Source organism: Lolium perenne, chromosome 3, assembly GCF_019359855.2.
Source record: "Lolium perenne isolate Kyuss_39 chromosome 3, Kyuss_2.0, whole genome shotgun sequence".
Taxonomy (NCBI): domain Eukaryota; kingdom Viridiplantae; phylum Streptophyta; class Magnoliopsida; order Poales; family Poaceae; genus Lolium; species Lolium perenne.
In genome coordinates, this window is record NC_067246.2 from 284,493,454 (window position 1) to 284,506,862 (window position 13,409).

The following is a 13,409-nucleotide window of genomic DNA, read 5'->3' on the forward strand; positions in this document are numbered from 1 at the left end:
GCTTCCGACCCGTATCGGCAGAATACGGGGCCCGTCAAACTCACCCCGCCGCCCCCTACAAATAGAGGGTGAAGGTGCGAGTGGGGCTCCAACCCCTCACTCGCAACCCTAGCCCCGTCGTGCGCTGCCGCCAGCCATAACCACTCCTGGGAGGAATTCCCACGCGCACGCCGCCGCATTTGCACCGCCGTCAGCCATGAGCGCACAGCGTAGGAGCAGCCTCTCGCCCGCCGCCGGATCGAAGCGTTCCCGCGAGCCGGCCACAGTGGAGGAGGCGTGGCGCTGCCACTGCAAATTCTCCGCCGCCGGGAGTCGGCGTGCGGCGTGCAAGTACGTCGGCTCCGAGTGGATGCCGCCGACGCTCCGGGACTTTGCGGAGGGCGGGCGCTACCACAAGGTCGACCCGCCGTTGAAGCCGATGAGCGGACGATTTCGAGAAGTGGCGGAGCGCGTGAGAGCAGGAGCGCGCGTGGAAGGCCGCATGGGAGGGGAGCTCCAGCGGCGGAGCGCCGCGAGCCGGCGACGAGGAAGAGGAGGCGGAGGAGGGGGAGGACCCCTTCTTCTTGGAGGCGGTGACCGCGTCCAAGAAGGAGGCCGCCGACAAGGCTCGTGCGGACGTGGAGGAGGCGGCGCAGGCCATCACGCCGTCAAGGAGATGAAGGCTCGGAGGCCGCCGCCACTGCAAAAATCATCATCCTCGACGGATCCCTAGCATTGTAGAAGTCGCGATCCAGTAGAATCACGCAATTTTGTATATCCTCTATCTATGGTCAATATGAAGAACTATCTATAAATTCTTCCGGGTTTTGCATTTTTTTTAAATACGGGATGAAATAAGGGGTTGGTTCGTGCGTGACAATTTTTTTGATACCGGGTCGGTTAGACATGCTCTTAGACGCTTTAACCGAAGGCGGTTTGGGAGAGGTGGCTGAGATATTTTTTCATTAGAACTTCCCATTTGATCCTGTAAAAATAAATTTACCTATTTAACATAGTCAAAATATCTGCATCGCCGTCCAGCCCGTTACCTCTGGTCCTCTGCCGTGATTGTTTTTTCTTCTCATAGACAAAAATACCCCTTCACTTAACCACTATGTAATGCTGGGGAAAAGAAATCTAACCTTCGTCCATGTCCCCCGACTCAGCCGATAAAAGAGCTCTAGCGGCGGCGGCGGCGGCGGCGCCGGCGCATAGAAGCAGTGGCAAGAGGCTGAGAGCTATGGGAGACTAGGGGGTGGCTGTGGAGGGCGGACAGGTTAGGGTCAAGGATATGGATGGCGAGCCCGGCATGGCGGCGGAGGGCTGGCAAGGCGCGGCCGCGCCGTCGTGGTGGTCGGCGACGAGTGGCTCGGCTGGTGCACCCTCGAGCCTGCGCTCCAGCACTTCCTCCTCCGCCAGCGCCGTCGCGGAAGCCTTGAGTGGAGCACCTGCTCCTACAGAAATGCGTCGACATCACCATCTCCGCGAGCGCGAGTGCCTGCAACGAGCGTCGCCTGCTCCTCCAATTACGTCCACGTTTCAGATAAGTTTGTATGATTAGTTTTTGTGATTTGCTTCTCTTGCTTCCTTTTCGAGCTGAATTCATACAATGACGTCCATGTTCCAAAAAAAAAAAATGTATGAATACTGAATGATTCTTCCGATTTGCTCCTATAGGAAATGAATTTGGCTACTGGATGTAAGGGAATGAAAATGAAAAGAATATTTGATACCTTCGTAAATACGGCTAATTGTGATTTTCCGTAAAAAAAATGCAGTACAAGAGAAAATACTCGCAATGTCGTGAAGGAGAAATTATGTGCTGTATGTGGTGAATGTGAACACGGATGTGACATGTGTGAACCTGGATGTTATGGTACTTGTAGATGTTTTGCGATCTATTCTCCATGTAGGTATGAACTGTGTGCGGGGATATGGTGTCAACTTACAGGGGAGATTTTGCCCAACTTTTGAGCATTTTGAATTAAATTCCGATGACGGAGTTTTTCAATTAAAGTCCATGAACAAATACGGCACAGTATTTTTGCTTGTCTTTAAAAAATTGGCCACATAGTGCACCAGGGTCAAAAGTGTCTTTTCATGTTGTTTAACACTGTTAGTGCTCAAAATGAACTAGTGCTATATTAGGCAACAAATTCTGACCAAGTGTCAAATAGGGTTTGGTAGGGTTGAATAAGGATTTCTCTCTCCAGTCCCCCAATCCAATAGCGACCGAGGGGTGAGGGCGACATGAGCCGCCGCCGCCGCCCACCCTTGCCGTTGTCGCCGGAAGTGGTGCATCCGCTGGATGTCGACGATCTCCTCCATGAGATCATGCTGCGCCTCCCACCGCAGCCGCCCTACCTCCTGCGTGCGTCCACCGTCTCCAAGCGCTGGCGAAGCCTTGCCACCGACCCCAAGTTCCTCCGCCGCTTCCCCATCCACCACCAAAAGCCGCCCCTTCTAGGCGTCTTCTCATGTACTAGGGGCGGCATGTCGTTCAGTTCCACTCTGGACCCGCCCTACCGCATCCCTCCTGAGCGCTTCTCCATGCGCCCACGTATCAGATCCAGCCAGATGTGCCTCGACGTCCGCCACGGACGCGTGCTCATCAACGACGACATGCGGAGTCGGGTAATTGTGTGGGACCCCATCACTGATGACCGCCGCGTTGTGGCCTTTCCGCCGCAGTTCAGCCACATGGGGATACACAGTGGCGGTGCTCGCGCCGCCGGCGATCGGGGCACGTGCATGGCGCCTGCCACTCAAGCCCTTTTAAAGTGGTTGCGATCATCGCAACGAGCACGACGATGATCTTTCGGATGAAGATGATGATTATGAACCGAAGTATTGGCTAGTGTTTACTCCTCCGAGACCGACATGTGGAGCGATCTCATCTCAACAGGTTTTCTCGGGCAGGGCTATTGACATCGCTCTTCGCCGCACACTTGTTGGTAACACCCTTTACTGGCTGCTGGAAAGCACTTTCATGCTTAAGTTTGATTTGGAGGCACAGAGAGCAGCTGTGACCGGGAGGTTTGCTGGTGCTCCTCGCGGTGGCAATCTTCAGATCATCCAGGCAGAGGATGGCACTGTTGGCTTTGCTGCTTTGTGCGACTTCCATTACCGCCGCTGCTTGCAAATCTGGGACAGGAAGATTGATTCTTATGGATTTCCCACGGGCGTGTTGCGGCAGACTGTTGAACTGCAGAAGATTCTTGGATTGGAGTCTAGGATTGATGGCAAATCATATATACTGCACTATATGGAGGATGTTCAGGCAATCTTATTGCAGGTGCAGTCATCTGTCTACATGATTCAGCTTGAATCATTGCAGCCTAAGAAACTTTTCGAAAGCACAGATAATTGCATCTATCGTCCTTTCACAAGTTTCTATGCCGAAGGTAACTACTTTCTCGTCTGCTCGTCATAACATTGCAGGACTCCTAAATCCAATTATTTTTCATAGGAATAACCAATGTACTTCTGAACTGTGAACTATCAACTGAACTTTTTTATTTTATGAACTTATAGCCTTGTTGTCTTTTATGTCTGTATGTTATCATTGAACTGCGGGTGTCTATGTTACTACCGTTGTAGTGTATTATTGTTCACCTGCACACAATTAAATACCCAGCATAAGCCACATACAAGGTGGAAATTGGCAACAATCAAAGTACAAAGTATACTTGAGTTGGAGACTATGACAAACGAGCAATTTAGTTGGGCAGATTTGGGGAGTAATACAGTTCTATTTGGACACTCGGTACTTGTTTGAGTTTTTTTTTTTATCACTGCTGATCTTGGTATTAACCGTAAATCTATAATATCTATCGTACCTTATAAAATAAGTAGTGGAAGTACTATTCTATTTCTATCTGTTTGTTGAGGAGTTGTCATGCAAGTGCTTGAGTATAGGAGGGCTTGAAATACATATATGTGATAGAACATTTATTCAGTCCAGCATGGTGTGACTGATTTTTCCACATGTTATGATTGCTGTGGTCTTGGAAGGTGGTCTGCGTATTCGTCAGTTACTGAAAGGATCATTTGTATGCGTCAGGAAGTAGCAAGCTTACAGGAGATGGAATGCCATTTCTGTTGTTAGCCATTTTTATGAAATTTCTGTTGTTAGCTGGGCTCTGCTGTTTCTCTAGTTGTGTCTAATATAGTAGGGTTATATCAGACTATGTATGAGATAAACAGTAATATAATATAAGATCATTGATTTGTATACTAGCTGATGCCACATCGTAGAACTAGGATTTACATATCAATACGCACCAGGTATATATTTTTTATGAACATGATTTTTGTGGTTGCTGCTGCCTATAGATATAAAATCATGATGACTATAGATAAAACAAAAATTTATCGATGTCCTCTTCTTGTACATGTACATCAATTGTGCTGATCGGATACCATGAGCTTCCTTAGATTTGAAGTAGACAACAGAAGCACTAAAAACTTATGTTTAAGCACCTGGTGTGTCACATCGGCAACTTGGCTGCAGGTTGAATATAATTGGCAACTGGGTAGAAGCATCTGGTGTATCTACGGAACTACCACTATAATTACAGTTGATCATCTTTGTACAACTACTACATTACATTTTATTTTCAGCATGAGCCACATAAGAAGTGAAAATTGACAACAAACAATCTATGAAGTAGACTTAACTGGAGTATCTTGTATGTCAAATGGGAACTTTATTGGCACATTTGAATGCTGAAATATAGTTGTGTTTCTCTTGTTAATAATTGTTTTTGTAAGATAGTGTTTATCATTGTTGATCTTGCTATTAATCACACTGGTATACATGTTTCACTATTTCATCTTTTGTTGAAAAGTTTGTCTTGCATGTGACTGCATGGCTTAAACTGTACACTTGCCGCTTTTTCGCATTTTCAGTTGTTCAGTCCAATGTGGTTCTGAATTTTCATGTGTTATGTATGTTGTGGTCTGGATAAGTGTTCCACATATATGTCAGGTCCTGACTCAAGAATCATCGCGCGAGAGATAGAATTATATTTGTGTTAGCTTTTTTACAATATTTTTGTTGTTAGTAGGATGCCCCGATATATATGCCTTATTTTCCTTGATGTGCTGATTTCTGTAGGGTCATATTGGACTATTTAAGAGATTAACTAGTAATACTATAATATGAGAACAACTGGGTTTTTTTCACGTGTCATGATTGTTGTAGTCTTAGCAGATGGTATGTGTATTCGTCAGTTGTTGAAAGGGGCATTAGTATGCATCAGGAAACAGTAGCCTACAGGAAATAGAAGCCATTTTTATAAAGCTTTTGTTGTTAGCTGAGAGTTCTAATTGTGGTATCCTCTACTTGTGTCCCATACTGGTTATATCGGACTATTTACAATATAAACCAGTAATATAATATGAGACCATTGATCTGTGTACTAGGTGATGTCACGTCGTAGAACTAGGATTTACATATCAATACACACCAGCAATATTATTTTTCGTATGAACCTGAATTTTGCTGTTGCTTATGCCTATAGATACGAGAGAAGTTTATTGCTGTCTTCATCTTGTACATGTGCATAATCCAGTGAAGTGGTTTTATCGCTAGAGCTGCCTCAAATTTGAAGTAGACAAGAAACACACTAAATGGGTGTCAAATTGGCAGCTTGATTTGCACATTGAAGCTTAAAACTAGTTGCATGTTCTCTTCTGAAAAATCTGCTGGTACAGGATTATTTTGTATTTCAGGTTGCTAGTTTGTTCATGCTGATCTTCCTCTTTTATCGCTTTCTAATACTCCCTCCGTCTCATGAAACTTGTCTAGAATTTGTCTAAATCTGTATGTATCTACACACATACTAGATAGTGTCTAGATATATCCAAATTTTGACAAATCTAAGACGACTTTCGTGGGATGGAGGGAGTAGTATTTTACCTATTAGTGTTCAAATGTTCTGGCTAAAAATAATGAGCCACACTGCTGAATTAACTAATGTAACATGTGTTTGTGCAGAGGTGCCATTAGCAGTTTGAAGCAGGAGCAGCTATTCTCTGGATGATGTGCGCAGCCTGGGATGCGACTGAAGTCTGATTATGTCAATGTGTATGGCTACATGTACTGCAGCTGTCCTGCGGAAATCAACTAATATGTTGACTGGCGTAGTGCTTCATCTATCAATCTATCTATCTGTATCTAATAGTATGTCAGTATGTACTTGTTAACTGAAGTCTGAAATGGTTGGGTTATGTCGGCAGTGTTGGCCTTGACAATGGACCTCCAGTTTGACTTGGTGCTGGCGCCAAATTATGGTTTGCCAATGGTGTTGAGTACATTTGATATATGTTTTACTACCTGCCAACGCCGTGCTGATCCTAGGATTTCCTTGTATTGCAATACTAGATCTCTACGTGTTGTACTCCAACCCCTGACTTACTATAATATACGCAGCAATATAGATTCAAGGCATCGCGGTTCAGCAGCCTCGACAATACCTCCCTTCTCCAATAGCAACTTCATGGAGTGACATGACCAGCCACCGGTGCCGACCGTCATCCGTGGTACTGTCACCTCCTCTGGAAGACGACGACCTACTCCACGAGATCCTACTTCGCCTGCCCCCACAGCAGTCCTACCTCCTGCGTGACTCGCTTGTCTGCAAGCGTTGGCGGCGTCTCACGGCCGACTCCCACTTTCTCCAACGCTTCCATCTCCACCACCAGAGGCCTCCCCACCTAGGCGTCTTCTCGCAACCTGGCTGGAGCATTATCTTCACACCGACGCTGGACTCACCCTGCCGCATACCTCCCAAGTGCTTCTCCCTACGGCTCAACAATTGGCTGGGCTGGGATTTGGCCGAGTGTCGCCATGGACGTGTGCTCCTCCTCAACTGGCGGAAGCATCAAGTCATGGTGTGGGACCCCATCACCAACAACTGCAGCCTTGTGGACTTTCCACCAGAGATCTACATAATCTACACCGTGGCGGCGCTGTCTGCCAACGACAAGGGTCACGTCCATGGTAGCTGTCAGTTGTGGCCTTTTAAAGTGGTCCTGCTGCGCACCTATGTCGGCGATGGCGATCAAACCGTCACGGGTGTTTACTCCTCCAACACCGGCTTATGGGGTGATCTCACCTCAACAGTTCTTCCAGATAAGTACAGGGGTATTTGTATGGATATTTCCAGTTCAAGCACACTTGTTGGTAGCGCCCTTTACTGGTTGAGTAGCAGTGCTATAGTTGCGTTTGATACGGATAAACAAAGGCTAGCTGTGATCGTGAATCCTTTTAGGGCTAAACGTGTTGACACTGTTCAGATCATCCAAGCGGAGGATGACGGTCTTGGCTTAGCTGCTTTCCATGGTGCTGACTACAACCAACGCTGCCTCGAAATATGGGAGAGGAATCCTAATCCTTATGGCGTTGCTACATGGATGTTGAGCAAGTCCGTTATACCGCAGAAGATATTTGTGAATTACACGGCGATGCCACATGTAGTGCAATATGTGGAGAGTGTTCTTGCAATATTTGTACGGGTGTAATCTTATATTTTCATGGTTCAACTTGAGTCGATGCAGTCTAAGGAACTTTTTAGAAGCAAAAATAATTATATGGGCACCTATCATCCATTCACAAGTTTCTATACGAAGGTAACCGTACTTACGAAATTGATTCCAGTTATTTTCTATACATGGTTTGCTAGAATTACTTTACTGTACTTCTGAAGTGTCACTATCAACTTGAATTTCCCCATAAACTTATAACTTAAAGCCACATTGTTTTCTATGTAATCAAGTTGAACGGCCCTCTAAGGAACTACCATGGTAGTTTACTATGGTTCTCTTTACACTGTACATAGGTTTTTTTTTAGCATAAGCCACACCACAGGTGGAAATCGACAACAAACTAGAATGGACTTGAACCGGAGCATTTTATATGTCAAATTGAAACTTCATTGACACATCTGGAGGAACAAATGTAATATATTTATTCAGTATATACTTGTTTTTTAGGACAGTGTTTACCACTGTTAATCTTAAAAGTTATTGGTAGGAAGGAGTCAGCTGACTATATGCCTTAAAATGTATGCTAGCCACTTTTCGAAATTTTTAGTTCTTCAGTTCAGTCCTAGTGGTTACTGAGATTTTCCACATCTGTGGTTTTTTTAAAAAAAAATTGCAAAGCAGTCCGTAGTTATGTGAGTTGCTGAGGCAGGAAACAATGTATCTTATAGGAGATAGAACTATCTGTTGTTAGCTTTTTTCCAACAGTTATGTTCTTAGCTAGATGCCCCAATTTTATACCTTTGGTTTTCTTTGATGTTCTGATTTTATTTCCTATATACCTGTATAAAGTACAGTTAGGCCCAATGGGACTATATAAGAGAGAAACTAGTAAAATAATGTAAGACAAACTGGTTTAGCATTTACATTGGAACTGTAATATTCCCTAATTTGGACAGGTCGATACAAACTTTGACACTAGCAATGTTTTTTTTTGTATGGCCATTAATGTTGTGGTTGCTGTCAGATTTAGTAAAACAATTTGAAGAAGTTATATGTGAATCCTGATAGATATAGATGGTGATGCCCATACTTTTAATAAGTAGCAACACACGAAATTTATATTGTTGCCATCTTCTTGTATGCGTAAATTAGTATCTACATTTCTGACCTTATGAGGTAGGTTGGAAAATAGACGCCATGCGCATTAAAACTTAAGTTGAAGCATTCGGATGTCGAATATGTAACTTTGCAGGCACATTGAGGCTTAAAACAGTTACTAGTACATTTTTTGCATCAAAAGAATCTGATGCCATTTCAACATGGTGTCGCCTTCCTCTTTTGGGTTAATTTCTCATTTTCCCATCACATTTTACCTACTAATGGTGAAATAAAAAAAAATTACCATGGTAGTTCCATACATGAAATAAAAAAAAATTAGCAGTATTGAGTATTGATGTTCTCAATTGATTAGAATGTTTGTGAGCTCGTCTTTGTGAGAGCCTGAGAGGGACATATGTCTGCTCCTCCCATAGCAGACGCGGCTTCTTCTCTTCAGTGCAGTGGAGCGGGTCACCATTGGTTGTGTTAGTATGGCTGTCATCCTTTTGTGGTCTTCGATGAATCTGATGGTACAGAATTATTTTGTATTTCAGGTTAGTTTTTCCTAAATGTTGAATTAGATATGGCAGCGGAAGTACCTATCCATCTGAGCCGAGAAACAGAATCAGAAAGATAGAGTGCGTTGTTTCTATTTTACCGAATCCACTAGAATTACGTACGATGCAGGTACCAACACAGGCTAGGCATATGCTATTTTCCAATGCCTTTGGAGATATTTGGAATATATGGCAGTCCAACACGGCAGCAGCAGCAACCTGGAACGTTTGTAGGCTTCATCATGGAGAGAAAACAATGTGCTATCTGAACTCCAAAGTAACAGTACTATATCAGACGGCAATCCAACCAACAAACTTGCAGCGATAAAACGTCATCAGATTCATCACCGCGTACCATATATGACATACTATGATTCAGGGACATGATTCAGCGGAACAGATTACAGCAAGCAGATTGAGTAATCACATTCACATAGGCACGGCGCAGTGAAATCTAATCAGTTAAGCAGCATAGAGCATCGGTACTACGAAAGTTCCAGTTCTGCAAATGCATCCGCTACTACATTATTCAGACAGAGACGACGATTGTGCTTGTAGCGAGCGAAATCAAGCCTGCGCCTTGTCGGCGGCGGCGGGCTCCGGCTGGGCCTGCGCCGGGGTGAGCGCCTTCTTGATGGAGACGGCGTGGATCTCGGCCATGTGCGGCGCCAGCGCGGTGTTGACCATCCGGTGCCGCTCCAGCAGCCGCTTCCCCTCGAACTTGTCCGACACCACCTCGATCTCGTAGCTCGCGCCGCACCTTGGCACCAACGAATCAACCAACCACATCAAGACTACCAATCGAACAAGATTAGAAACAAGAAAGGAAAAGTTTCGACGGATTTGTGTGGGCTGCTTACCCGCCGGATGTATCGGTGACCACCTGAAAATCGAAGCAAGAACAGCAGTTAGGGTTTAAGGCGGAGAAGGCGCATGGCGGGAGGGGTTTAGGGGGATGGGAAGGAGGCTTACGAGATGGGTCGGGCTGAGCGCGGCGGCGACGGCGGCCTCCACGTCCTCCTTGGTGACGCCCATGGATGGCGAAGCGGCGAATCTGTTCCGGCGGAGCGAAGGTAAGCAAAGAAGGCGACTTCCAGTTTGGCCTGTCCCCGTTTATCTACCTTGTTCAACTTGCCAGGAAGAATATTTCAGATGTGGTCTCCGTCTCTGCAGAATCACGAATTTGCCCTTCACGGTGTTCTCTTCTTTTTTTTCTGAGGGAATCACGATGTTCTGCTTGTTTTTCCAGGAGCCATAGTGGCCTGGGAATCGAACAATTCCTGGTTTTCCATGGCTGGTGAATTTCACGGAACATCTCATATTTCAGAATTGCAGTGCTGAGAACTGAGATAACAACGCTTCTAAGCATCAAGCAACAGTTCAAAGAAGCAAAAGATTCCAGCGAGAGTGCAAGACCACGCCAGATGCAGTGGATGGTAGATTTTACCAATCTATGCACCTATTAGTACAACAAAACGATCACAGAGCTTGCAAGTGTGCAAGACCACATACTGTTAATCCAAGCAAGATTGATGGTGCAACACATAACACATAATCCATATTATCAGCTCAGTCAATAAATTCAAACACAAGGAGTTGTTACACAGCTGTATCACAGGCTAAGACTACAGTCCAACAATGATAGTGCAACAGATAACGCACAATCCATTTCATCAGCTGACCAAATGCACATCATTCATAGTTGGCAATCAGCAGGATCCTCCCATCAAACTTCATGGCTCACGCAGTTCGCAGAGGCGGAGAAACCAATATAACACCATCTCCTCGGACAAAAAGGAAGGGGATGGTACGCCTGGTAGTCTGCCAAATGTACAGCATTTGCAAGTAGTTAGTATACCAACATATTCCTGACAAATTTAAAGATAAGCTTGTCTTGTATAATTACATACATCCAAAACAAGTCATTCATAAAGCTCCAGGGTTATTAAAGATTCAAATAACTATTCCCTCGTGATATTCAATGGATAAAACGCCAGACTATATCAGACTCACAGAGCTCCAGGATATTGAAGGTTCAATACGCCTTGTTTTTTATGATATTTAGTGGATAATAATGTCAGAAATCCATGAAATACTGGCAATCCATGAGAAACATGTGTGCAAGGATGTTTTGGCATGCCTTGGGCAATATTACTCATACATTTCAAATACACACGCTGAACAAATCCCAAAATTGGACATTTTCATGCAACAATTGCCATCATTCGTCGATGGTGGTCTGTGTCGGACATTCCTAACATGACCTCCAGAAGTGTTGACATCACAAAGTAATCACAAAATAAGAACAAAAGGTCAAAAACTTACCCGCACTATTTCTTCATATGTTTCATCATCGATTTCAACAGTTGTTACAATCTCCTCAACATCTCCAAGGATCATGTTTAAGTGCTGATCATATGCCTGGGCAACAAGGGAGACATCAGCAGCTATCATCCCACTATGCCTTACATGTATTAACAGCAAAGCCATTGCAGAGCAGCGCAACATAGGATTGAAACATGCACATCATATATATCACGTTGTGATCCCGATAATTCTCAACAAATTAGTAAACAAAAATCACCATGTTGCCAAAGGCATACTTAAAATAACAAGCACATACACCCAGAACTCATCCCATGCTACCAACCAACCTGCTATCCCTCGCAGTATTCTGTTATTGAGATGGTTGTCATTATCTATGTCGAATCGCTACCAACACATTTTTCTGTTATATTGCACAAAAACATACCAAACATTTTACATCGCAGTACAATTAAACTGACACATTTGGATCACTTTGGGTATGAAGCACAGTGAAGATATTTGGAGAAAACAGTGGGGATATGACCTAAACAGGAAAAAAAAAAGGAGATGAAAATGGGAACCTAAAAACTCATCTCCTTGTGCATGTGAATCACTGCAGACCAGTGTAACCAGTGTTACAAAGAAACCTGTTGAATGCCCTATGTTCTATGTTATTGAAATGCTTGCTACCAAGGTATTTTTCTGTCCTTCAACATGAACGCATTAAGCACCTAAATTTCATTAGGCATAAACCGACACATTTAGTTTGCGTTTGCTTCAGTGACGACAGTATTAAAAGCAGCGAGGATATAAGACCTAAACAAACAAAAGGGGGACAAAATCGGGAGCCTAAAAGCTCCTCCTAGCGCACAACGAATCACAGCAGGCCAGTGTAACCAGTGTTACAAAGAAACCTGTTGAACGCCCTATGTTTTATGTTATTAAAGTGCTTATTTTTATCTGTGTGAACTTGCTACCATGGTATTTTTCTGCTCTTGCACATGAACGCATTAAGCTCCTAAATTACATTAGGCTTTAGCTCGCATTTGCTTCAGTGATGACAGTACTAGAAGCAGCAAGGATATAAGACCTAAACAAACAAAAAGGGGACGGAATCAGGAGCCTAAAAGCTCCTCCCTCCTCGCGCAAAACGAATCGCTGCACTGCAGGCCAGTGTAACCAGGAATTTGTTCCACCCCCCGTGAACCAGAAACAGGAATAGGCCGCGCAGGCTACAACAAGCAATCTGAAGAGAATCCGGAGCGCTTACATGGAGCTTGCCGCGGAGCTCGCGGTCGGAGCGGAGCTTGACGTAGATGCGCTCGTCGAGGCTGAGCCTTATCAGATCCAGGGGCTCCTTCACCGCGATCTCCTCCTCCGCTGACGCCATCGCCTCCGCCTCCGCCGACGCTTCTACTCCTGTCGCTCTCCGGAACCAAGACCTAAACCCTAGCTTCCGCCTACCCAATCGAACTCGCCGTCGGCGCTCCGGAGATGCTCGCGATTTTGGGTGGTGGATGCCGTGCTGCGTGCTGGGCCTCTGGTTTACCGGCCTAGGGCCACGTCACTGCGCAATATCACCCGGGCATGTGTTCACGGGCCTGGTGGGCTTATTTTAAGCCCAGGTTTGACGCTCCAGCTACCGATTTGTACTGCCGCTTAGACTAAGCCCAAACGACCAATAAAAAGGCTAAGCCCAAACCAGGATTACCTGTTGAAGAACAGGGTTTATATGTTTTATTAGGACCTGATGCAAGCTAACAAAATTGCTCCCCCTAAAAAAGAAGCTAACAAACTGCTGAGTAGAACAGTTTGGTGACATCCTCATAGGCATTGCATATGTCAGATAGATAGTTTGGAGAGCCATTTGCAGGACATTAGCTGCAATGGAGCACAAAAGAGGCCCTTGAAGATTGTAGATGCAGTACCTTCGAGTCAGAGTTGTCGAGGGATAAGCGTACCATCTTGGTATCTTCT

At 44.9% G+C, this 13,409-nt stretch overlaps 4 protein-coding genes across 4 annotated transcripts; 2 read left to right on the plus strand and 2 right to left on the minus strand.

Moving 5' to 3' along the window:
- The first annotated feature begins 2,229 nt into the window (after nucleotides 1–2,229).
- LOC139830117 (uncharacterized) lies at nucleotides 2,230–6,326 on the plus strand. The gene is made up of 3 exons (XM_071827575.1): nucleotides 2,230–2,613; nucleotides 2,885–3,383; nucleotides 5,981–6,326. The coding sequence occupies exons 1-3, from the start codon at nucleotides 2,230–2,232 to the stop codon at nucleotides 5,998–6,000; spliced, it is 903 nt and encodes a 300-aa protein (XP_071683676.1). The 3' UTR covers nucleotides 6,001–6,326.
- Nucleotides 6,327–6,492: 166 nt separating this feature from the next.
- Nucleotides 6,493–7,506, plus strand: LOC127339977 (uncharacterized). The gene has a single exon (XM_051365763.1). The coding sequence runs from the start codon at nucleotides 6,493–6,495 to the stop codon at nucleotides 7,504–7,506; it is 1,014 nt and encodes a 337-aa protein (XP_051221723.1).
- Nucleotides 7,507–9,441: 1,935 nt separating this feature from the next.
- Nucleotides 9,442–10,252, minus strand: LOC127344269 (protein BOLA2). The gene is made up of 3 exons (XM_051370503.2): nucleotides 10,098–10,252; nucleotides 9,986–10,008; nucleotides 9,442–9,885 (listed from the first exon to the last, which is right to left on the minus strand). Exons 1-3 carry the CDS (start codon nucleotides 10,158–10,160, stop codon nucleotides 9,693–9,695), a joined length of 279 nt encoding a protein of 92 aa, XP_051226463.1. The 5' UTR covers nucleotides 10,161–10,252; the 3' UTR covers nucleotides 9,442–9,692.
- Nucleotides 10,253–10,654: 402 nt separating this feature from the next.
- Nucleotides 10,655–12,945, minus strand: LOC127344263 (sm-like protein LSM3B). Its single transcript, XM_051370494.2, has 3 exons — nucleotides 12,703–12,945; nucleotides 11,451–11,546; nucleotides 10,655–10,946 (listed from the first exon to the last, which is right to left on the minus strand). The coding sequence occupies exons 1-3, from the start codon at nucleotides 12,820–12,822 to the stop codon at nucleotides 10,866–10,868; spliced, it is 297 nt and encodes a 98-aa protein (XP_051226454.1). The 5' UTR covers nucleotides 12,823–12,945; the 3' UTR covers nucleotides 10,655–10,865.
- Nucleotides 12,946–13,409: the final 464 nt, after the last annotated feature.

Excerpts from the sequence above, each read along its gene's own strand:
- LOC127339977 (XM_051365763.1), top strand. The coding sequence starts at position 6,493 with ATGACCAGCCACCGGTGCCGACCGTCATCCGTGGTACTGTCACCTCCT.
- LOC139830117 (XM_071827575.1), top strand. The coding sequence starts at position 2,230 with ATGAGCCGCCGCCGCCGCCCACCCTTGCCGTTGTCGCCGGAAGTGGTG. Across the intron at positions 2,614-2,884 it reads ACGACGACATGCGGAGTCGG|GTTTTCTCGGGCAGGGCTAT; the intron begins GTAATTGTGTGG and ends TCATCTCAACAG. Across the intron at positions 3,384-5,980 it reads CACAAGTTTCTATGCCGAAG|AGGTGCCATTAGCAGTTTGA; the intron begins GTAACTACTTTC and ends GTGTTTGTGCAG.
- LOC127344269 (XM_051370503.2), bottom strand. The coding sequence starts at position 10,160 with ATGGGCGTCACCAAGGAGGACGTGGAGGCCGCCGTCGCCGCCGCGCTC. Across the intron at positions 10,009-10,097 it reads CGCTCAGCCCGACCCATCTC|GTGGTCACCGATACATCCGG; the intron begins GTAAGCCTCCTT and ends TTCGATTTTCAG. Across the intron at positions 9,886-9,985 it reads GTCACCGATACATCCGGCGG|GTGCGGCGCGAGCTACGAGA; the intron begins GTAAGCAGCCCA and ends GTTGGTGCCAAG.
- LOC127344263 (XM_051370494.2), bottom strand. The coding sequence starts at position 12,822 with ATGGCGTCAGCGGAGGAGGAGATCGCGGTGAAGGAGCCCCTGGATCTG. Across the intron at positions 11,547-12,702 it reads AGCTCCGCGGCAAGCTCCAT|GCATATGATCAGCACTTAAA; the intron begins GTAAGCGCTCCG and ends CTTGTTGCCCAG. Across the intron at positions 10,947-11,450 it reads CATATGAAGAAATAGTGCGG|ACTACCAGGCGTACCATCCC; the intron begins GTAAGTTTTTGA and ends TACATTTGGCAG.